The sequence below is a fragment of the Centroberyx gerrardi genome, chromosome 2, assembly GCF_048128805.1.
Source record: "Centroberyx gerrardi isolate f3 chromosome 2, fCenGer3.hap1.cur.20231027, whole genome shotgun sequence".
In the NCBI taxonomy this organism is placed as follows: Eukaryota; Metazoa; Chordata; class Actinopteri; order Beryciformes; family Berycidae; genus Centroberyx; species Centroberyx gerrardi.
Genome location: NC_135998.1, coordinates 24,878,563 through 24,903,030, shown reverse-complemented (window position 1 = coordinate 24,903,030; position 24,468 = coordinate 24,878,563). Strand labels below are relative to the sequence as shown.

Genomic DNA, 24,468 nt, shown 5'->3' with positions numbered 1-24,468 from the left:
TGCTGTGTCAGCTGATCACATCCCTCTATGTTAACTAATAAATGGTTGATTGTGTTCAAAACTTCGTCACTTACTGTCATACCTCCAGATCGCCAGGAGTGCTGCTCTCCATTACACACACACAGGGCAGACACAGTCTCTAACAGTTGAACCCAAAAAGTGATTAAAACACATCCTTTCAACACAATAACACTCACACTGCAGTTAAACAGCTAAAAATAGCTGACAGCATTTCAGTTACAATAGTCCATTTGATAGTTTTTAGCGTTGCTCACACACTTCCTTGTTTACTTTGCTGGCTACCGATGTTCTGTTGCATTTAGGTTTATCGAAAGAAGTGGAAAAAAACGGTCAGACTTTGGACACCTGTGCCATAACCAGTGGCCCAACCCGTTAATTCAAGACCCGACCCGCGTCCCAACCTGAAAGCATGCACGTGTGCTCATAGGCGTCGTTTAGGCTTGGCAGAGACATGACAGTCACCAGCGCCTAGCCTCCAAGTAGAAAAATATTTTATTATAGAAATAAATGCTTCAAAAGTGTCATTACTTCATAGCACAGATTCTTGGAATTAACCATTTGGAATGTATCTGTACACCAGTGTGTCGATTAGGCTATTGATCAATCTGAAACGTCCTTTATGGTCGCGCAATGCGCCTGCATGGCTCTGGTCAGAGACAGTGGGTCACAGTTGTGTTTTTGAAAAGTATAGGCAGGCTATTTGAATTTGACTTTTTAAAACGAATGTCAGCATATTGAGTAGTAATAGGCTACATCTTGAATCAACTGTTGTGACTGTGAATATACATGCCTAAATGAAAATTGAGTGATGAATATAGCTCAATGTAAAAAGTATTGAACTGAAGTGATGCTATTGACCCGTGCACTAGGCTGTATGTTTATCTGGCCCCTGGTAATTTGCTTATTCAGCACCATGGAGAGCGCCACTCAATCTCGATGCAATTCCGTGTTTAAAAACGAGAACAAATTCAGTATATAACCGCCTCACACACATTATTTAGCTTCTTTCATAGTGTCTGCAAAACACAACAATTACATCCGGAGGGTTGTCTTAATTTTATTTACTTTACTTTTTTGTCTTCTCTATATATTGACGGCCGTTAGCGGGAAGGCAGCTAGAAAGAGTGTAGACCTACACCTAGCATGTGATTCTGAACGTGCTCAGGGTGTACGCTGCCTGAAGGTAGAACTGTGGCCTGGTGTCTGGGATGAAAGAGGCAAACTCATTCATTCTCTCTCTGTGGTATTATTCTGTCTCTCGCCAACTACAAATGGGTTTGTAAAAAAAAAGTGAATCTTATAGTAAATTCTGCTTTGAGTTTGTTGGGTTTGTGTGCATATCCGCATTCAGTAACGTATTGATGGTTGGCGTGTTTACCACTCACTCACAAGTGAAAGAGCAGTCTTTGCTCTTTTTCTGTTACATTTGGCTCTTGCACTAACAGTGTACTAGCTAGGTTTACATGCACATCAAAAATGTGATTATAATGCGATTAAGACAGTAGGGCGAGTAAGGCAGAGCCCGTGTAAACACCTTACTCTGATTATGTTAATGCAATTATGCTCTTGATTGAAGTAAGCATAATCGCAGTAACATATGTGGAGTAGACATCAGTTAGGACGTGTATACACCTTCGTCGCATTTCTTGAACTGTGGTTAAGTTGTGCATGTGTCCTGCTCACCAGGTTAAGTGCAGGTAGAAGGTAACTGTAGCCTGTACTGGACTAGATTAAGGGGTGATTCTTATCAATGTCTGTCATCCACGACTGCTTGCAGGATATATTTTGGTTGATAAAATCCCTATGTCCAGCCAAAGGTAGCAGGACAGGTATGTCGTTCCATCTGCAGCCTCTAATTTGAGGGATGTGTGCGCATTTTCAAAGCACTGCACGATACCCACAACCAATGTGGGTACCTAGATTAAATCTTGCGCAACCAGCACCAGGCTGTTGCAAAATAAGTACACAAACTTTAGTGTTTTTGTTTGGTTAAATTTAACAGTGGTGGGGCAGGAAAAAATGATTTTTTTTTGCCCTCCAAAAAAATCCCATTTCCACAATTCTCTCTGGATAATCAAAATAAATACTTCAGTCATGTATATGGTATTGTTATTATTATCGAGAATTGTCAGTTTATACAATCATGTTAACTATTGCCTTAATTGCAGTATTGGCAATAGTCTCATTATTGTGTGCATGTAAACATAGCCAGTGTGTGACACATATTAACTTTTATGTCACACAAAAAACTAAGTCGCTTAATCATCTTTTAGCCCCGAACTCTCTAATGAAATCCCCCATGCTGGCTATGAAAGTGGCGATTTCCTCATGCATTAACCAGCATAGTATGGTCAATGGCACATCTTCAGATTCAGACAGGTCTTATCGCAAATGAGACACACAAAGATTTTTTTTACACTCTAAGATGTACTCCCACCTCTGTTGAAATTGGTAGACCTCAGGTTGAATCTTTTGTTTATTCATTACATTACAATATATACATTACTCCTAGCAGCAGCACCTAGCAGGTGAGCTAGCTAGCTATAAAAGCTTTCTCATTAGCTGCCTATTGATGAACACTGTTATGTTGCATTATGTCCCTCTCGGTGGCGACCTTGAAACAGACTTAGCCTCGTGTTCCTAGTCTCATTTCACCCCTTTTGCTCCTCTACATATTCTGAAACCATGCTGTATCTGTCTGTAAGTCATCTGAAAGGAATGCCAGTATGGGAACGGTTACCATGGAAACACATTTCAGACAGCCTCAGTGTTAATGCTGTGCTCTTTCTTGTATCTGCTCTTGAGACTGCATTTTTGTGAGGGAGACTGACATCGGCAGCATATAAAGTGTGAGCATGCAGTTGATTGGTAGTTGCTATCAATCAAAAGGCTAGTTAGTATCTCTCTTGAGATACAGATGCACCAAGGCTTTGTGTGTGTGTGTGTGTGTGTGTGTGTTTGAAGGTCATTGGGGCAGAAGTGGATGAATTCTGTTGAAGATCATGGATGAACAAGTTGAGTGGATTTTTGAGCTCTTGTACTGTGCAGAGACTCGTACAAAGATACCCTACATGCTATTCAGTGCATACCAAACTAAAAGTTACACTGTTTAGCAAAACCTGAAGTTTAAAATCATCTGTTTGAGAAAGCAAGAAATAATGTCCTTGATCCGGACGGCCTGGGCTCAAGGCCCCTGTGTTGGTGAGAATCCACCCTGCTGAAATGTCCTTGAGCAAAAAACTGAATCCCTACCATTTCCACAGGCGTTGGTCTGCAGCTGACCCTGCAGTCTGACCTCCCTGGAGGGGGGGCGAGTAAAAAGAGAATTTCCTTACAGCGATCAGTAACATTATTAGTAGTGGTAGTAGTAGTATCTGGGTAGCTGGGGGTACAGTAAACTTGTCAGTGATGCTACCAGTCTCTCTGACTGCCTAGTAGTATTACAGAGTTATAAATTCTTCCGAGTTTGCAGTGTGTTTACAGTGGAACTTCATCACTAACTTTTGCTCCTTCTCTCTCTCCCCCCTCAGGGAGCGTTTGGGGCGCTGCAGAAGATCTGTGAAGACTCTGCTGAGATCCTGGACAGTGACATGCTAGATCGTCCTCTTAACATCATGATCCCAAAGTTTCTGCAGTTTTTCAAGCACAGCAGCCCCAAGATTAGGTAAAGTTTCCTCCTGCACTTTCCATTTCCAATGACTATGAAGCTAACTCTCAATCACGCTTGCATTGAATGTGCTGCTTTCCAACAGTCCATTTCAAATGAGAAAATCTGTTACCGCAGCATCAGTCTATTGGCATTACACTTGGCAGAAGCACTGCAATGCAATGCTTCTGCAAAGTGTTTCATGCTGTGCATTTATTTTACTTCTGTGTTGATGATACATGTGTAAAAGAAATTGAATGTTGTTTAACCCTGTTTTTTTTCTAGCTCTCTAAGTTGATTAAATGTTTCTTCACAACATGAAAAAATTGCAATGAAAATTCATGTTGTAATAATACAGTTGCTAACTACATCTAATCGGTTAGAATTTGCAGCAACACAAATGCATTATAAAGTATGGTTGCAGAATTAGTTTGCTGTCACAGACTCTCCCTCCTGCTCCTGCTTTCTAATGAAATAAATCACAGAGCCAAAACGGTGGCACTCATTCACTTTATCCAGATCCTTGGGATCAGTTTCAAAGACTGATTATAACGTTATCTAGTTAGAGTAGTCTGACAGACTACTAGGCCTAATTGCATTGAAATGAAAACTGACTTACTTTGAGTCAGAAAAGTTAAAATAAGACCTTTTCTTGCAAGTGTCTTATTTTGCCCACAATTCAGAGCATATCTGTGCAATTAATTATTTGATTAGCCTCCACTGAGTATTTTTTATGCAACAAGTAAATTTAGATGTCTATGGCAAGTCTGACTAAAAGTCTAAATATCTAAGTCTAAACATTTTTACGTTTAAATCTATCTAAATGCAGTTGGCCCTTGGACTAAAGAAGAGTTACCCGTGTTGAGATCTAAAGTCAGAAGAGATGGAGGAGAGACTGAGACAGAGGCTGCATTGATAGCGTGTGACATGTGAGGGAAGCATGTTGCTGTGGTTCTTCAGTGTCCTCTGTGCATTGCAGGTCTCATGCCATTGGCTGCGTCAATCAGTTCATCATCAGCAGGACTCAGGCTCTCATGCTGCACATCGATCCCTTCATTGAGGCAAGTCTGACAGTAATGGACTGTAATCTTTACGCCTCATTTTTTTCTTCACCTCTTAGCCTCTCGGTGCATTTTGACCTCTCATTGTACTAACACACCACACATTTATGTGTACAGAGACACACACACACACGTACACACACACACACACACACAGGAGGACATTCAGGTATCTTATATGACAATGACATATAAGGTGGCCATCGCACATCCTTGCTTCAGAAGTCATCAGTGGTTTACCTCTCATCCTCTGCTCTAAGCAATCAGCATCAGTCTGCTATATACTATACACAGAGAAGACTTTAATCAAACTGGAAATGTTTTAAATATATTATTACAGAATTATATTAATTACAATAAGTCATTATCCACAAAATGTATCAAACATTTACATCACAAGAATTAAAGATTCAGCCTAAAAAAAAAAGTATTTATTCAATTATTTTATCCCAAATAAAGATCTTAGTCCAATAGCTTAGGCTATTGAACTAAGAAGCTGAGTGGTTGAACTGATACCCAGCTTGACACAACAGTAATCTACTATATATTTGTATTTATCAGGTTAGTAACAGCAGTAGTATCAGACATGTGTACGTGGCTTGTGCTTATTGGACAGCTTAAACCTTTAAACTCCATCTGTTCTCCAATCTTTATACACGCAGCACAGTCAGGATTTGCTTATATCTACATTACCAAAGTTTAAATAAATGTACCTGATAGTTTTCAATATTTCATGTTCATATTTCATGCAAGTTGAGTGGGAAATTTGCCTTTTAACCGGCAGCCAAACACATGACTTATCTTAGACAAGCAGAGACTACTCCCAGGGTAAATAAGAGTGTATGCGGCTGAGCAAAAAAAAATGAGCACATGATGAAATCAAATTTAACAGCATCAAATTAATACATTTTGTAATACAATGGTCTTTTATCAGCACTGTCACTTTTTTTTAAATGAGGGCAAAGTAAGGGCAGCTTTCAAAGTTCCAGACCTGGCCTTAACAGTATTTTCCCTGCATACTGTATTAACTTGAGCATAAATTGGTGTCCAGAAAGAAGCCATATTACGTAGAGGTTTAAACTAGTTACAGAAATCTTTGCCGGCAATTCCAAAACTACACATTTTGCTAATTCTTCAGTTTCTTAATTATCTCACTATCCAAGGAAGAGATTTGACCCTGGTCTCTCTCCACCCCCTATAGAACCTGTTTGCCCTGGCAGCAGATGAGGAGCCAGAGGTGAGGAAGAATGTGTGCAGAGCTCTAGTCATGCTGCTGGAGGTCCGCATGGACCGCCTCCTGCCACACATGCACAACATCATAGAGGTGAGCCTGGGAGATAATAGAGATGGTCGGAGTGGGGGACAGGAGGCTGATGAAAGATTGAAAGAGGGAGAGTGTGGCTTAGTCAAGTACTGGGATAAAGCTCTGTAAAGATGGAGACAGAATTTGTGCTCTGTGGATTTTATGATTAGCTCAAGATGACATATATATATATATAAATATCATAATCAATATCATAAAGTAAGATTTCTCATTATTGCGTCTCAGTACATGCTGCAGAGGACTCAGGACCAAGACGAGAACGTGGCCCTGGAGGCCTGTGAGTTCTGGCTTACGCTGGCAGAGCAGCCGGTGTGTAAGGACGTGCTGTGTGGACACCTCTCCCAGTAAGAACACTCCCGCGGACATAAATACACATGTGTACGATACACTCCAGTGCAGATATTGAAAGCTCTTGATTTGCAGCAACCTTGGCAGCAAGTCAGCGGAGACCTTGTCCCAGGATGCTCATCTCCTGCACCTCACCTCAGGGCGGCTGATTAAGGGCCCTAGCTGTTGACCTCAGCTGTAACAGCTGTCACCGCACTGACACATTAATCTGTGCCCGCAGCAGAAATAAGGTGTGAGTGATTGCTTGTGGGCTCAGACCTATCCTTGCCCTCTGTTCTCATGTGTCCTGTCTGTCTCCTGCTCTAGGCTCACTCCGGTGCTTGTCAACGGGATGAAGTACTCCGAGATTGACATTATTCTGCTCAAGGTGAGTCTGTGTGGCCTGATTGACATATCTGCTTGGAAGGAGATGGATTGCTCCTCGACTCGGGGTGGCATGCACTTCAGTTGAGGTGTGTGTGTTTGTTTGTTGTACAAATACATTTGTATTATTTCAAAGCTGCTACATGTTACATTGCAACATCAATAAATCTTTGCCACGTGCATTTGTAGACATTCGTATAATTACCTCAAACAAACAAGACCACCACCTTTTCCTGCCTCTATGCTGCATTTTACATTGTGTGCCACAGCACAGTTTGTGGGAAATGTGCTGTATTGCTTTATGGCACAAAGGCAGATTGCGCTGAAGAACAGCGGTCAGTGTGTTATAAAGCAAACAGAGCTATAGCTTTCAGGCTTTCTCATAATGGCAGATGGTGGAATGAGTGAAAGGCCTATGGAAATCACTTTCAACATGTTTATCCTCTTCACTAAAGTGAAACAAAAAACCTCTGACCAAAGAGACAACATCCTCTTTGCAACATGAGGCATCTGGGTTTATGGAAAAACTGGTTTTAATTTTGAGAAACACTAGTACTAACAACACCTCTGGCGTGAGATAGAGGCTACCAAACATATTGACCATGGCATGTCCTGAGCAGCCACACTATTATTACACATACATACTGGTACAAATATTTTCTAGTCCTCACTCTGGCAGACAGGTAGTTTATTTAAACCCGCTAGCACACTAACTGGAAGGCAGGTCTGAAAACATTCACTTGCATGATGATAATCCATTAATAGAACTAATGTACTCTTATCAAACTGAGCTGATCTCACACTATAGAAATGTCTCAGACAAGAGAAATCTAACTGATTCCAATCAGATTGAACATTCATGCTGTTTGTGATTTTTCTTTTTTTCTTGCACACATGCAATGTAGCAGTCTAGCCACTGTTCAGCTGGGTTAAAAATAATCTTCTTGCAGCATACATTAAACTGTCTGGAAAAAATGTGTGTGTGTGTGTCATCAGGGTGACATCGAGGAAGATGAGGCCATCCCTGACAACGAGCAGGACATCAGACCGCGCTTTCACCGCTCGCGCACAGTTGCCCAGCAGCATGAGGGCGATGGGATCGAGGAAGACGACGAGGACGATGACGATGAACTGGATGACGATGACACCATCTCCGACTGGAACCTGCGTGAGTTCAATGCCTGTATCCACACAGCTCTCTCGAACTGTACTCTTCCCCTAATCTAGTCCCTCCAGCTCCTGCTTTTGTCTCCGTACAGCTCCTGCTTTTGTCTCCATACCTCTGTCTATTGTCCCTTCTGCCTTTCTACAATCTCCCTTACTCCTGAGTCAGAACTAGCAAGTGAACACTGTTTAATAACTTGTGTGTCTTGTGTTTGTGTGTGCTGTACTCGTGTGATGTCTGTGCGATGTGTGTCTGTGCACATATATGTTTGTATGTATGTCTCTCTATGTCTCCACCCGTTAGGCAAGTGTTCAGCGGCAGCGCTGGATGTATTGGCCAACGTGTTCAGGGACGACCTGTTGCTGCACATTCTGCCGCTACTCAAAGAGCTGCTTTTCCACCCAGAGTGGGTAATTAAGGAGTCCGGCATCCTGGTGCTGGGGGCTATCGCTGAGGGTAAGAACTGTGGGAGGGGAAAGAGAAAAGAGGTGGGAAAATACAGATTGAGTATGGGACGTCAGTTCCCCCCCAGAATAAGGAACCAGAAGAAATGTTTGCTTGGATTTTAAGATGCTGTTCTTGTCCCCATCCCCAGGCTGCATGCAGGGCATGATCCCCTACCTGCCCGAGCTTATTCCCCATCTCAATCAGTGTCTGTCGGACAAGAAGGCCCTGGTGCGATCCATCACCTGCTGGACCCTGAGCCGCTACGCCCACTGGGTTGTCAGCCAGCCCCCGGATATCCACCTGAAGCCCCTCATGACAGAGCTGCTCAAACGTATTCTAGATAGCAACAAACGTGTGCAGGAGGCTGCTTGCAGGTGAGTGCCATTTCTGGATAATTTGCTTGTGACTAATTACCTGAGTTCTGTACATTTCTGGGCTTTTTTATGTGTGTTGATACCAGGGTTCCCACTGGTTTAGAGGTATATTCCTGACAGGGAAAGACAGAAATAACAGAATTTTACAAATGGGTCACTTTACAGGAATATACCAGAATGTATTTTACAACTTGATTGACACGCTTATTGCATCAGATGGTGTTTTTTATACATTGTCTGGCCACCTCTCCACAGCAAGCCCAACTGTAGTGGAAGCCACACCGTTCACCTCTTTAGAACCTTTCAGAGTTGGAAAACAACATTACCAAACCAAGAAGGAATAATATTTTTAGATCATGGAAGTGCTCTGACTTAGTTATGGAAAGCCATGAAAAAGCCATGGATTTTTACATTAAGGCCACAGTGGGAACCCTGTACTATATTTGGGTAGGTGCTCTACACACATATTCTTCCTCGGGGTATTGATATGCATCCAAATGTGTTAATGTCGGTGCGAGGTTGCAGTCACATTGCTTCCTATACAATGTTCTCTTCCCTCTCCCCATCTTAATCTCTCTTCACCAGTGCCTTTGCCACTTTGGAGGAGGAGGCTTGCACAGAGCTAGTGCCCTACCTGGCATTCATCCTGGACACACTGGTGTTTGCTTTCAGCAAGTACCAGCACAAAAATCTGCTTATTCTCTACGACGCCATAGGAACACTTGCAGACTCAGTGGGTCACCATCTCAATAAACCGGTATGTAGAACACAGCTATTTCACTCATTTCACACATTTATATATATACAGTCCATATAAAATTAGTAGCACATACTGCTAACTCGTTATCCCTGGTTTTAAAGTGCTAGTTACAGTAAGTGTACCTTCAGACGTCATAGTTGAAGTCTTTGTACAGTCATACCTGAAAGGGCAAATTCACAATTATGGCCCTTTCTTTCTGAGCTACTGTTTACTGCTAAGCTAATTAGCTGTGACTCACAAGAGCAAGTGTCCCCAGGCTAGCTGTGCAGGTGTTATCAAAATAATTCAGGAGAGACCTGCATGCTCTCGGATGCAGATCTTTTCACCTCCAAAGAAAATGCTCATTGCACTCTGATCCTCTGACTGAGGGACAAGGACACACCGCTGGAGTGGAAGCAATGTCTCACCAGTGATCAAAAAGCCTACATGACACTGTAATCGCCAAGGTGCCTTCATGTGTGTGGTTCCCATGTTTATCATGTAACCATGGTTATCAGAGCACAGTATACTCTTACATGGGAAGCTGTGGGGGCTGCTGTTGTACAACGGCCTACTGACTCAGGCAAAGGGGGAAGTCGAGTTTCCCAGGCGAGAAGTTTGAAATTTGTGGTCCTGGATCTTGACGGGAATAGTTATTAATTATTATAAAAGGTTATTGTTCACTTTGATGCCCCAATGATTGACATCCATATTTGTGTGGGGTTTTTTTTGTGATGACAACATGTTCATTTCTACCATTAAGATGTACCTACCACGCTTCTGTATCTCTTTTGCACCAGACAAATCTAAGGTCACTTTGTACCCTGAACCAAATTATATTCCTAATGTACCCAGCCTTTTCTATGAGGCATTGGCTTTCAGACTAGGGGCCTTTCTTCCTCCACCCTTTGCCTCTGAAGAGGAAAGGAGGCTTTATGCCCTCTGCCCTGTGCACATATCTACATGGCATCCAGGCTTTGCATTTATTTTTATTTGTCATAATTAATAACTCATTTTATATCCATCTTGCTTAATGTTTAAGATTTGGCTAAGCATTTATGTTCTGTTTATGTTACGTTATGTTATGTTATGTTATGTTATGTTATGTTATGTTTTCAGAACTGCTCTGCCTCACATTTATATTTTACACATTCATTGTAGAGGCTGCTGTTAAAGCCTATAATGCAAAGATGGTTAAATCTCTGCCTGCTTCAGTAGGGGTATTGACACTTTTTGGTGTTGTTTTAATGTTTTTGTGAAAGATACCTACTGTGTAGCCAACTGGGTTTCCCCTCACATTTTTGAGAGATTGAACTGTTGATCTCACAGCCCCCAGCACGGTACAAGCTGTTCTTCTGTGGAGTCTCATAGGATGTAACCACACTCCTCCTCTTAGTCGACTTCTTTGGCCTTGTTGGGGCATGATGGTGTGTTTCCGTACCAAGCATTGCATAAGTGAGCAAATTGATAAGGAACGGTAGGCTATGTATGTAACCTAGGTTCCCCAAAGGCAGTGAATGAGTGCGATAGAAAGCTCCTCTGTAGCCCCTTAATAGGAATGAGCAGTAGTATATTAGGAGAACGGCAGAAATCCAGTAGGCAAAATAGAGTGCTCATTTGCCCTTTGGGTATAATTGGGGAAAGACTTGCACTACGGTGTCTGTGGAGGAACACTTCTAATAGCTACTGTTGTTTTTTCCCTGCCAGAAAAACTGGGTTACATACAGTATGTAACCTAGTTTTCACGAGCATATAATTGCAAATACTAAATCTTATCACACACTTAACATTTAATTAGATAATATAACACCTTTGCTTGCTTTTATTCCCTTTAAATAGATGCCTTAATTTGTGTGTGGTTGCAGACTCGGTGTAATAACTAATGTGATCTGTGTTATTTGTTAGGAATACATCCAGATGTTGATGCCTCCGCTGATCCAGAAATGGAACCAACTAAAGGATGAAGACAAAGATCTCTTCCCTTTACTAGAAGTAAGTTACTAAAGTACAGTTGTGCAAATCCCAGAACAGTTGACAGTGGCTCGAAGTAAGCAGTGGTCTCAACGCAAGTCCTATGATTAAAAAGTGTGTGGACAGGACACTCACTGTATCCGCCCCCTGCTCACCTCCCTCAGTGCCTGTCGTCTGTAGCCACCGCCCTGCAGAGTGGCTTCCTGCCCTACTGTGAGCCTGTGTACCAGCGCTGTGTCAACCTGGTCCAGAAGACCCTCGCTCAGGCCATGGTGAGTCTGCGGGGTCCTCAGTTGCATACACACACACACATACACTACGCATTGCAAATGCCAGAACAGTTGACAGTGGCTCGAAGTAAGTCAGTCAAAAAACAGTCAAACTGTTCGACCGTAAATTTAATCTAAGTTTAGTCACCAATTCAGTGGGTGTATGATGGGAACAGCAGTTAAAGAGCAGTACTTAAAGTCAGCACTAAATCACATAAGGTGCTGCTATCTGTGGGTTGAAACTGTCAACCATGTTGCACTTGTGGTCACACCTCAATCAGTGATGTCACAGCAGGTGTTTTGCATCAGCTGTCAAAGTCAAAATAGCTGCTTTGACACCACTGATTGGGGTGTGACAAGTGCAACATGGTTGAAAGTTTTAGCCCACAGACAGCAGTGCAACAATGACTTTCTGCCTTATGTGATTCAGTGTTGATTCGAAAAATAATTAAAATAACTTAAAAAACTTAACATAACTCAAAAAATTTGATAGCTTGATTCCTTTGTCCTGGCCAACCAACCTCTTGTATCCTGTTGTGACGTCTGCTCTTCATGTTACATTTAATACAACTCTTACTCTTTCGCTCCTCTAGCTTCACCAGTCTCAGCCAGACCAGTACGAGGCCCCTGACAAGGACTTCATGATCGTGGCTTTAGATCTCCTTAGTGGATTGGCCGAGGGTTTGGGAGGCAACATTGAGCAGCTGGTTGCTCGTAGCAACATTCTCACTCTCATGTACCAGTGCATGCAGGTGAGAGCTGTGAATGCTTGACAGTATAACGTACACACAAACTCTCTGGCACTGCTAACCTTTGTTGTTCTCTGTCCATCTGTTCAGGATAAAATGCCAGAGGTGCGTCAGAGCTCCTTTGCTCTGCTGGGAGATCTGACCAAGGCTTGTTTCCAGCATGTCAAACCGTGCATCGGTATGTATGTACTGTGCAGCTGACTCCGGTGAAGCACTGTTTGACGATCAGTCTCTAGTCAGTTCCTAAGTCTGCTCACTTTCCCTCTTCCAGCTGATTTTATGCCCATACTGGGTACTAATTTAAACCCAGAGTTAATATCAGTGTGCAACAATGCAACATGGGCAATTGGAGAGATATCTATACAAATGGGTGAGTGTCTCACTTTCAAGACATTGGTCACAATATTATTTGCCATGCTCTCACGAGTGATAAGTCATCTGATATTTCATAACCTCTTTCCTCCTGCCCCCACAGGGCCTGAAATGCAGCCTTACATTGCCATGGTGCTGCACCAGCTGGTGGAGATCATTAACAGGCCCAACACCCCAAAGACTCTGCTGGAGAACACAGGTACCACTCGGTGGCACTGCTGAGCCAGCCAGCCAGTCCGCCACACACACAGGGAGGTGCTCACACACAGGTCCATACAGCCAGGATGCACTACTCTCACTGGAGTGCCTGCCCTGCCCATTAATCTCTGTTTAAAAAAAAAAACCCTCCCCCAAGCTCTGAGCCTTACAGGTTTCGCTGGTTTCCCCAAAGTATCCAAACTATTCAGCTACTGATTTGTAACCTGGCAGTGTGGCCTGTAAACTGATCTAAAGGAAAATGAAAGCAAGTATGATTATGCTTGATCATTCTTTTGCCCCGGTGTGAAATTTTTGACACTCTTGAATCGAGCGAGCCATGTAAGTGCCCAGTCTTGGAATTAACTGATGTGGATTGACTGTGCACCATCAGGTTAAGTAGCATAGTGAAATGAAACAAAATGCAGAATATAGACAGTAGGTGAGACAGACGGGTGGGGTCACAGCCTCACATGGTTAATTGTTACCTTAAACCCTTTAGACAAACACAATATTTACTGAACACTTGAATAATAACTACTCCTGAACGATTGAGGAAATCCCTAAACCGACTAAAAGCATTTTTGTGGTGCTGAGAGAAATGTAGCACCTAGACTAGAGCCTTCAAAAAAAACAAAACAAGGTTACACTCTGCTCTTGTTATTGCACATTCAGTTTTGAAATTGTGATTTGGAGTCAAAGTCGACTAAAATAAACCCCTATCTGTGCACCCCATGCAAGGGTGAAGTGTAACCTGCTTAAATAATGGAAAAGTAGGGACTCTGTAGATGTGTTCCTGTTTGTTTGTTGTCAGTTTATTTATTTGTTGCTTTTAGTTACTGTTCTTTAAATGTGGATGCATATCTGCCAATAGATGTTGAATGTTGTTAAGGATGGCAAATGTTTGGTGCAGGATATGTAATAATCCTAAGTGGATCATGCCAATCTGGTTTCATGAAAATGTATTAATGTTTGGATTTGAAGGATGAATTTGTTCTCAAGATAAACCAAGTCAACTGACGTTAAAGCAGTTTAAAATGTCTGGATGTCCCTTTGACCATATATTGTGTAACTTTTCACTGTATTCATTGAAAACAAGACAGTGAACGAAATTAATATAAACAAAATCAGATGTTCCGGCCATGTGCAAATCTTATAATCTTATTTGTTGAGACATCCGATAGATCCAGTCCACCACTGGAACTAAATTTGAATGTGAATAGAGAGCCATGTAATGCCACAGTAAAGGTTGGGGATGGCAGCAAATATTTGTGGAGTTCATGGCGCCACCATCAGTTTGTCTGATCAGCTGATCCTGCACTGAACTTGATTTCTAATGAGCCTACCATCTGCTTTCTGCATGTGTCATTGGACTGTTCATAAATGCCTGTTTGTTAATGAGAATGTTGCATAGTTTTGTGTCTCTTAAACTTAGGTCCTCCCTCCTCTCTGCCTCATAAGAACCTGCTGTGCTGGATACTAGTCTCCCTCCATGTAGTTGGCTTGGAGTAATCTGTCATTTCTTTTCAAAAGACAAAAAAACATTTCTGTTTCTTATGGAAAATTAACCTCTGTGAGTTTAAGGGAGAAATCTCTGAAAGCCCAATTGAACTGTTCTTGTTTAGGCCACTCAAATACACCTGCTTGTGTCTTACACTGAGGCCTACATTTTAATATAAGCTATTGAATTTCAAAATTTTTATAACACACTTAAGAGGTTGCAGTTTGATCCATATGATTTTTTTAAAGTGGGATGCCATTGTTTGCCTTTTTGATATGAATGTCTTGTCAAAGTTGTCAAAGTGTTCTCCCTTAAACGTGTTGTTTGTTTTTTAGAGTGTCATATTTTACATTCCTCCCCATTACTTAGGGGGCAGTAATAATCAACACTAGTGAAATCTTCTGTTTATTATCATACACAGATTCTGTTGATTTATGTTTCTGAGTTGTTTGTTTTTTCTTTATTTTTCTCCTCCCCTCCTCATTGCTCATGTCTTGGTTGGCGTTTGGTGGTGTATAACCGTGATTGCGTTACCTTAGCAATAACAATTGGTCGTCTTGGTTACGTTTGTCCTCAAGAGGTGGCACCCATGCTACAGCAGTTTATAAGACCCTGGTGTGTATTATTCAATCTTTTTTTTAATTCATTTTCTCTCCGCTTTCTTCCTATCTTCTTGTCTGTCTCCTAACTGTTGCTCTCTTTTCTCCTCTGTCCCTGTCTTCTCTCTCACTCCTCACTCTCTTTCTCAAAAGAAGTCGTTTCTGTTGTTTTTTTTTTTGTTGGTTTTCTTTTATGAATCAGTTCGTAATCATTGCCAACCATGTGACTAACCCTGTCCTCTTTTAGGTCCTACTTGTGATTTGTTTTGCCTCAGTAGCACCTTCATGTATTATACATTAATTTGTTTAATTTCCAGTTTTTGTCATTGTTAATTGTCGCTAACAACCTAAAAGGTGCATGGGATCAGATTGTCACATGCCTGCTGGTTCAACAAAAGAGAAAGGGAGCAGTCTTTGCTGCAAAAGAGCATTCCCAAATCCCCTTCTCATTTAGTAGTCCTCCAGCTGCATGTGCCTATCCCAGAATTACCCCAAACCTTCTCTAGTTAATCTTTAAAAAAGTAATTATATTTCCAAGGTGCTATAGATGTGGTTTTGCTGAATACATTGCTCATAGACAAAGCCTAAGTGAAGTTATTATAAGAGCACAGAAAGTAGTCGTGTGAGTTAAAATGTTTATTTATTTTATTTCAGTCTGTTTGATGTGCATGCTTGGGTTGCTACTGTCCTAGGCCATATGAAAGAAATCATTATCTTCCCACAATAATGTTTATTTGTAGTATGATGAAGTATTGATAATAAGACAAGACCTAAACTGCCTAAGCAAAGTATGCTACATTAGCATTAAGGATGGCAAGTTCACTATTAAGCATTAGACTAGATTTGTTTATTTCTCACAAACATAATGATATTATGTATATATTGTAGAGACATAAATGTGTAGTTCGCTGCTTCATATATACTGACTTGTTCTATTTTTATAGTGACAATTGAGAGAGAGATAGCTTAAATCTATGCAGTGTTATTCTGAAATTGTCTCTTAACGACACCTTCTGATGCGTCTGGTGTTAAATTCGGTCGTCCTTGTTTTCAGGTGCACCTCTCTACGAAATATAAGAGACAATGAGGAGAAAGACTCTGCATTCCGAGGCATTTGCACTATGATCAGTGTAAATCCAGGCGGTGTAGTGCAGGTGAGCAGCGGGGTTATTATGTCATTAATAAATGCTGTGTGAGTTGAAATGATTGAAATTCTGTGTTGCCTCAACTCCCTCCTTTTCTCTCTCAGGATTTTATATTCTTCTGTGATGCAGTGGCCTCCTGGGTAAATCCAAACGATGATCTACGAGACATGTTCTGTAAGGTAAAAACTGAGCATTACTCAATGATTTTTTGACTAAGACCAATTTTCTGTCATTATGTACAAAAATCTGTATTACCAAAACACACCTTGCATACCTGACCATTGGAAAAACTAAAACTAAAAACTCAATACAAACTAAACTAAAATCGAACATTTATAAAAAAAATAAATAAATAAACAACTATTACCCAGAAAACACTATCCGACTACAGCTTAAACTACATTGAGATGGAAAGCGGATTTAAAATACAATAAAATAACATTGAAATCATTTACTAAACTAATGAAAATGGCAAAGCTGCAGTAACCCTGTCAGACACACAAGATCTATTTTGAGAGTCGGAGATCTGCTTTAACTCGGTCTGAACTTGTGACGGTGTTTGATTTCAGATCCTTCACGGGTTTAAGAACCAGGTGGGAGAGGACAACTGGACGCGCTTCTCAGATCAGTTCCCCATGCCTCTGAAGGAACGGCTGGCAACCTTTTACGGGGTGTAATTGTTTCCATAGCAATGGGCCTCTTCAGTGGGGTCAGTTTCTGCTGTGTTATCATTTGCTTATCCAGGGAATTAAGGAAATAGAAAATGAAATAAAATTGAAAAGCTGATTGATTTGATCTCTAGGAACGAGAATGTGGCATTGCTTTATTTTAATTTTTTTTTTTTAAATGTGCAGTATTTTTTGTGTCATAGTCTTAACGCCTGCCTCTTTTTCTTCCAAACAGGTCATTCACTATGGGAGCCAATATAGGGAACCTCTTTTACCCAGGGAACATGTTACCCTTTACTGGGGGGAAGGGTCTGCCAGCCGGGGGGAGGGAAGGGGTGCGGACCCCTCCCCAACCTTCTGGACGGGGTGGGAGGGAGGTGGCAGCCGCAGCACTCGATGCCCCTGTGCACAGGCAAGGGGGGGAAGGGACTGGCGGAACAACCTTATCATGGGAGGAAAAAATTATTTTAATCACTTCACATCTCAATCAGAAATTATACAAATTCAGCAACTTTTTTTTAGTTTTTATTTTGTGATTTTTTTTTTGCTCTCACCTGAACTACTGAGAGGAAATTGAAACGGAACAATGAAGACAACTTTGCAAAACTCTATAAAGCGTTTGCTATTTAGTTTTGGTGAAAGCAGGAGTTTACACTTAACGAAGAAAGGTTATTGCAGGACATAGTCTTCATAGCAGATGTGCATTTTAATCAAGTCATGTCAGCCAGCACTCCAGATGAGGTAAACGGCATGCGGCAGTTTAAATAGACTGAATTCTACCAGGGAAGCAGAAGATGGTTCTAAAATCAGGAGATGGCATGGCATGAAGATTATGGTCCAATAATAAGATATTTTGTCTTCAAACACAAGGATAGCTTGGCAGCCGATGGTAATAACACATCATATTGGAGCTGACCATGGAGAAGATATTTTGCAATGCTGCATATCACAGTAAGAATAACTTGTCATCTCTATAGTTCTCAATCAGATAATTTCTGCGATTTTGTCTCAAAGAATGAAGTGTTCATATTGTTTAGCAGGGCAAAGGCTGTTATTTACGTCACTGGAGAGCACAAGGTTTTGTTTTAGTTAAGAGCAACTTAACAGTCGGGGGAATAGGTAGCATGCTGCATCCAAGTGGGAAGCCGTAGAGCATTAGTGATGTGTGTTTGCATTTGATAGCTGTCATTGCCCTGTGATAAGGTTCTTCTTCGACCTTGTAGTTTTATCAGTTTTCTTTGTCCTCTACCAGAGAATTACAGTGGTCGACTGTAGTGTAGCATGACTGGGTTTACAAACAAGAAGTTAGGCAATATGTAAGATCTTGGCTGTGACTCTCGAAGGCGGGCCAGGTGTGTGGATCAATGTGTAACCTTTGGAGTGAATCTCTCAGTTTGGTCATGTGCTGTGGATGTGACGTGCTGTGTGCATGGACATTTATCAGCGAGCATATCGAAGCTCTAGATGCTTTATAAGGCTTTATATTGTCTGAGCCTCTGGAGGTAAGGGGGTGGGGGGGTGGGGGATAGCGCGCAGGTTAGCGTCCTGTGCAGTGGTCGTCATCCTTTTTTTTTCTTTCTTTTTTTTCCTGGACTGTACGACGACGAGACGAATCCTGTCTCGGTGACGTTCGTGACGTTGGCTGTCAGAACCATACAGAACATCAATCAATGTTTAAATATGTTTCTTTTTCAGTGTACTGAGGTTTTGTTATCGGTTGGTTTCGCTATTGTTCTCGGTTTGGTTTCGCTTTTTGTGCTAAAAAGCATGATCTTGAGGATGACTGTGTAATGTTCCGAGTGGTTGTTTCGTGGGGTACTTGAATGCTTGATCCCTTGCATGTTGGTGGCCCCTCACATCCCAACATATTTTGGGAAGGGGATCATGGGAGGGTGGGGAGGGGGGCTTTAATTAAAGTTTAAAGTTACAGAAAAATTACATAGTAATTATTAGTGAATTGCAACACTGGGATTTCTTTCTTGAACTTGAGTTTTAACTTCACTCAAACCTGCTGGAGCGTTCTCCCTAAACTTTTACCCCCATCGCTGTGTGTATTGTTTTGAAATACTGTGAAACTACAACAATGGTCTTGTCCTGGTTTGTTTTGCTTTGCTCTGTTCTTATGTTTTTTTTTAAAGTGTTGAAGTGTTTAAAGTCACACATAGCCTGAATGTATTCCATGATGGGGTGGAGTGATAGGAAGTTCATTTTTTTGTTTTTTTTTATGCCCAACCAATCATTTTTCCTCTGCTGGCCAGAGTAATAACTGCAGTATTTGTCATGCACTTATTTAAATTGCAAATGTTCAAAATTCATTCACTCATCAGAATATGAGCTTAGTGTTAATACAAATCATTAATAAATTAAGTATCGCTGTTAAAATGTCCTTGCATAATGCAATAAGTATCTTGATGCAATTAGGTTGTAAGACTATAAAAGGAAAAGTCTTACTGTCTCAGATATTTCATATTGTGAAATAGTGTTATCCGAGTGGTTTTCTACTAAAGCTAAGCAAATGAAACAGTTGAAGTTGAACCGTGGTGAATACTGGATATAATGCATCATGGAATACAGAGGCAGGCCTGCATGTGTGCATGCACATGCGCCTGTTTGTGCCACATCACTTTGTGTCCTGAAGTTGAAATGATTTTGTCTGTGTCACATTCCAGCTGTTTGGCATGCAAAAAAGCAGAAGCTTCATGGCATGATGGGCTGCCATTCGTTAATTGGAGCAGAATAGGCCTAAACACAGAATGAAACAATCACCATTACTGTGCTGTATTTCTGAATTGACTGCTGCTATACATTGTAGTTGTGTTTCACTACTTGAATATGTGTTTTAGTAACCTCAGGTTGTCTGTGTTTATTGTTGTTCCGATTTGTTTATCGTTTTGTTTGTTTTTTCCATATGTATGCCTTTTTCCATCTCCGTTTCACAAATGAGATTAGCAAACCTCTCCCGCTTCATAACCCGAAATGGATATCAGTGGATGTTGTTTATTAACATTAGTGTTTTATGTGCGTGCAACGCTGCTAGCTCACACATGTGAGGCTATGATCACATACACACACACACACACACACACACACACACACACACACACACACACACACACACACACACACTCACTCTTACACTTACTTTCACATGCACAGAATTACAATTACAAGGTGGAGTTGGGAGAATAAATTGGAAATGGTAACTTGCACATATTTTATGTATTTTTGTCAAAAGTGATTGTAATCAGATTTTGGTAGATATGTAGTCTAATGTGTACACAATGCCTTGAGAGCAAATACTTTAAGAGATTTTGTTGGTGTTTTGCAATAGATATATATTTGAAGAAAAATGAGACACCTGGTAGAAAAGCAAATAAACAGGTTGACAGCTTGGTATAAGCATAACAATGTTTCCAAATTGAAGTTTGACTGATATTTTGAAGATTTCTACAAAGCTTTATTGAAAATTTGTCTTTTATAAAGCACCCACCAATACAATGGAATGTCTAGTCAAACATCTCCTCCTGTATTCTGATTTCCATTTAGCCTTGAAACTTGATTAGAATTTTTGCCTTCATCATTTTCGCTAAGATTAGAAAAACATCATTTTAATAGACATGGTTTGAATTTTTTTTATAAGCTGCTGAATTTTAAAGAAGTAATACTATTGGGGCCACCAAATATTTTGGATCATGCAAAGAGTCTATATTGTACTGTAGTAATTTTGTAACAATATTTGTAAGATGATATAGTGGGTGTGACTGGTTACCATTGCTTGAATCTGTACATTGTTCAGAATAAATTGTTTACATTAATATGTTTTGTCTTTTTCTCAATTTCTGTAGAGCAGTTTTTGCAGCTACAATATGTATCAACATGGCCTATATGGAAATATGGGAGAGGGAAAATGTCTGAAGTCTTACTGTCCTTCACAACTTTTAAACAGGCAGGTCTGGGCGATACGGCTGGTCTGTGTTCACATCATTGGACCAAGGTAATCTCAGACTCCAGCTCCGGGTTTTACTGCCACATTTGACCTTGCAGACAATGTTAACAGTGTCAATGAAATGGCTCAATTGTGTTATTCTAATCAAATGTTCTTTGTACAATTCTTCAAAAACCTGAAGCCGATATGACAGACCACATGCAAGGTGATTATTGAAAAGATCTTCAAGACAAATGTCCAAAATAGACTTCTAACACAACAAATTGGGTTTAGTTTAATAAATTATGGGCTTAGGTTGCTGAATACAATCAATCTGGTGCAATTGGAGACACTACATTACTAGAAATGTTCTGAGGAAAAGCAGAACATTTGAAATGACAAAGTTCCCTTTATGAAACTCATGTTTTGAATGAGATCAAAGATGCTGTTCAGACAATGAATTCTGGAGATAATTGAAAAAACAAAAGTAGCTCAACTGAATGGACCTTTATTGGTAGGCTAATTAGGCAGGTTATGCCATCAGCCAGTTTCTATTCATTAGCCTAATAATGTAGTGAAATTAAACAAAATAAAAAACACTTTGGTTTCCTTTTTACATCACACGAGGCCTACATGCATGAAAACGTTAAGGTCACATAAGATGAAAATGTTGCCTAAAGGCCTACTTTTGACTTAATCTACATATACTTTCCTTTATAGCCAAGTAACACCAGTGTAAATGTGATCTTCAGTAGCCTTCATGACAACATCCAAAAATAATGAGCGGATGGTTGAACTGGTATAAGGGTGGTCGTGTCAATCAGGTAGGCTATCAATGAAAAAAGTGGCAGGGATATTCAGTTAATGTCAGGAAGTATTTCGCACGGTGATTTTGTACTGATGTCTGTTCACCTACAGCCTAATAATCTTTTATCATCATGAGCGTACATTTGGATCGGCTGGTCGTACCAACAGGCTGACCATAACAAGCGTGTATCAACGTTGGTATTATTTAGCACCGGTAATTAAAGTAAAAAGCTATTGAAGCCTGAGTACGGTATAGGGCAGAATTCGCTAGCGGGGACTCTCTTGCATGCAGACAAATAAAAACAAAAAGGCCTGGGATACCAAAATGTTTATAATTGAATGTTTACTATTACGAGATTCATATTGGCCTCTTTAGCACGAGTCGGAAATATCAACATTTCCGAGCTGGGTGCACATGAACGACGCGACGACTTGGTAAACAGGCAGAGGAACTTGAGTTTTCGGAGAGCACTTGAAGGCAACAGTTTACCCTGCGACGCTCCGGCTAGCTATCCATCCGCCAGCGGTGGCGCTATTTCCTCCACCGAGCTGACTCTGAATATCTAGGGGGAGAAACGTAAAGCAGCCGAGCGGAGGTGGAGTCTGAGGTGGGAAGGGAGAAGAAAGGGGAGAGAGGAGGAAAACGGGGAAAAGGCAGTTACAACAGAAACGGGGGGAGGACGGTGGAGCAATTTCGTCTATAAAAATTGCATTGCAACTAATTAAAGTGTTGCGGCGAAGAGGAATAAAGCAAGATGATTACGCCCTACTTCCTAGAGAATTTCTGGGTAGGTGGTGCTTTTACTAAATTTGTTTACACCGGTGCTATTCCTTATTATTGTCTAGCTGATGTTTCCTCCCTATCATGTTCATGTCAGCCAGAAATCAAGGATTATTCACTTTTTCAGAGGTAGTCCTCCGGTTCATAGGCTTGCTCCGGTTAAAGCACCGGTATCCCGGTGCCCGCCAGACTTGTTGGGTCAGCAACCCCCTGGCCATCGTTAATTTTCCTCGGCGATTATTATTTTGCCACCCCGGGGATTGGGCCTCTGTAAACCCATCTAACGTGAGATCTCAAAGAACCCGCCCCTCTTCCGCTAATTGGCTGTCACGGGCTCGATTGGAATGTTTATGGTCCTTTCCATGAAAGCCATTGGACGCCTCGGCTGTCAGTCGCAGCGCTGACCGGACGCGTCATTTTCTTCCGTAACAAAGTTTCAGTGAGAGGCCAGATGTTTAGTGAGTTAGAGAACAGTTTTAAAAGACGAATTCACCCAGATACTACTGCACATTTTAGTTGATGTTTTCCACTATCAATGCTACAGCGTCTATAACAGTATTTCACTGTGCACAGTGTTTGTTTTTAACTGCCCAGACGTCACCCCCCCCCCCCCCCACCTAGGTTATTATTTGACGTGGCTACAATGTAGCAGGTTGAAAAGTAGTCGGTCTTTAATTCAGGTTGTGAATCTTGTCTTCACGTGTCACATCTACCCATCGATCTATCGTTTAGACCATTTTCTCTTTCTTTTTCTTGCTTAATTTCTTTATGCAAAACTGTAAAAACCACAGAGGAAATGTTATGAAAAAATATATAACAACTCAGGTTATAATTTCGTTACTGCTCATTAAACCTCGGCTAATTTATTGTACTATATTTTCTGCCCATTACAGCCTATGTAGTAGGTACATACTGGTAATACACTTAAGAATTGATCATATTTCCGATCACTACAGGCTTACAAGCAGACAGCTGAACTCTTAATCTTGCTGTAATCTCTTTGACTGTGATCACCCTTTTTCCTTTGGTTTGGAGAACTGCCATAGATAAATGGAATGACTGAGGAAGTGAAATGTTAATGGGTTTTTGCTTTGCTTTGCTTTGTTATTGTCAATTAACAGGTGTACTCACAGCTCCCAGAAATGTGAAGCTTTAGTTTGCATTACATGTTGCCAAAACACATCACAGGTTGTATTTTATGCCTTTATTGCTGATATGCTGTAGATTATCAGCAGAATATGAATATGTATAGCTGATGTGATACGGTGGTTAGTAGACGGTTACGGATATATTTTTGGCCTGGCTTCCTGGAGTGAGTGAACAACAAGTGTATACTGCTGAGAGCCTCAGCTGACCTCTTTCACATGCTTCTAGGGTTGTAATGTTTGAATTGTAGTCATACTTCTTTACTTTGGTATCTTATATTGCTCTATTTGTAATTTAGTGTAGTTATTCTAGGTGAAGTCTGTAGGGAAACTCTTCCATTAGAATACTAGAGAAAGATGGTAACATGAACTTGTTAGTGAAAGGACAGTGAAGTCAAGTAAAGTTTCTTTTTTTTTTATATAGCCCTTTATCAGAAGCATGTAGGGCTTTACATACTATATCATATCATGTAGCCTACCTGTTATATATACTATACTACATCACTATAAACCATTTACCATACTACACCATATACATATACTACATACTATATACCATACTACATCAAACACACTCACGCTCACATTCATGCCTATGGGCAATATAGAGTCTCCAGTTCACCTGACCTGCGTGTCTTTGGGCTGAAAGGGGTTTAAAGTAACCTGGGAAGCAGTGCCAGGCAGTTTGAAAAGCCATTTTATGAAGAACACTCCATGATCTTTTCATCATTAACTAAATGGAAAAGAGGAGAGCCAAGACACTCCTGATCCCTCAATCTGCCCTTTGTGCCCTGCGATGAGCCACAAGAGAATCCAGTGATGGCAAAGATCAGCTGTGCGTTTAACATGCAGG

At 40.9% G+C, this 24,468-nt stretch overlaps 2 protein-coding genes and 1 long non-coding RNA gene across 3 annotated transcripts in view; 2 read left to right on the top strand and 1 right to left on the bottom strand.

Annotated features, from left to right (window-relative positions):
* The window catches only part of tnpo1 (transportin 1), a 29,991-nt gene extending 11,545 nt beyond the window's left edge, over positions 1–18,446 (top strand). The window contains exons 6-25 of the mRNA XM_071912029.2: positions 3,552–3,685; positions 4,647–4,728; positions 5,930–6,052; positions 6,278–6,396; positions 6,707–6,767; positions 7,760–7,931; positions 8,232–8,384; positions 8,524–8,749; positions 9,335–9,506; positions 11,394–11,480; positions 11,624–11,731; positions 12,322–12,480; positions 12,568–12,655; positions 12,749–12,847; positions 12,953–13,048; positions 15,085–15,160; positions 16,199–16,298; positions 16,394–16,468; positions 16,859–16,998; positions 17,193–18,446. Of these exons, the coding sequence (XP_071768130.1) occupies positions 3,552–3,685; positions 4,647–4,728; positions 5,930–6,052; positions 6,278–6,396; positions 6,707–6,767; positions 7,760–7,931; positions 8,232–8,384; positions 8,524–8,749; positions 9,335–9,506; positions 11,394–11,480; positions 11,624–11,731; positions 12,322–12,480; positions 12,568–12,655; positions 12,749–12,847; positions 12,953–13,048; positions 15,085–15,160; positions 16,199–16,298; positions 16,394–16,468; positions 16,859–16,966 (2,238 nt within the window). The 3' untranslated portion in view covers positions 16,967–16,998; positions 17,193–18,446. The remainder of the gene's footprint in view (positions 1–3,551; positions 3,686–4,646; positions 4,729–5,929; positions 6,053–6,277; positions 6,397–6,706; positions 6,768–7,759; positions 7,932–8,231; positions 8,385–8,523; positions 8,750–9,334; positions 9,507–11,393; positions 11,481–11,623; positions 11,732–12,321; positions 12,481–12,567; positions 12,656–12,748; positions 12,848–12,952; positions 13,049–15,084; positions 15,161–16,198; positions 16,299–16,393; positions 16,469–16,858; positions 16,999–17,192) is intronic.
* A 1,400-nt stretch (positions 18,447–19,846) lies between these two features.
* Positions 19,847–20,190, bottom strand: LOC139921738 (uncharacterized). The gene is made up of 2 exons (XR_013507144.1): positions 20,052–20,190; positions 19,847–20,009 (listed from the first exon to the last, which is right to left on the bottom strand). It is a non-coding gene; the product is annotated as an uncharacterized LOC139921738 (long non-coding RNA).
* Positions 20,191–22,339: 2,149 nt separating this feature from the next.
* The window catches only part of fcho2 (FCH and mu domain containing endocytic adaptor 2), a 41,770-nt gene continuing 39,641 nt past the window's right edge, over positions 22,340–24,468 (top strand). Inside the window, exon 1 of the mRNA XM_078286634.1 lies at positions 22,340–22,477. Coding sequence (XP_078142760.1) covers positions 22,445–22,477 — 33 coding nt within the window. The 5' untranslated portion in view covers positions 22,340–22,444. The remainder of the gene's footprint in view (positions 22,478–24,468) is intronic.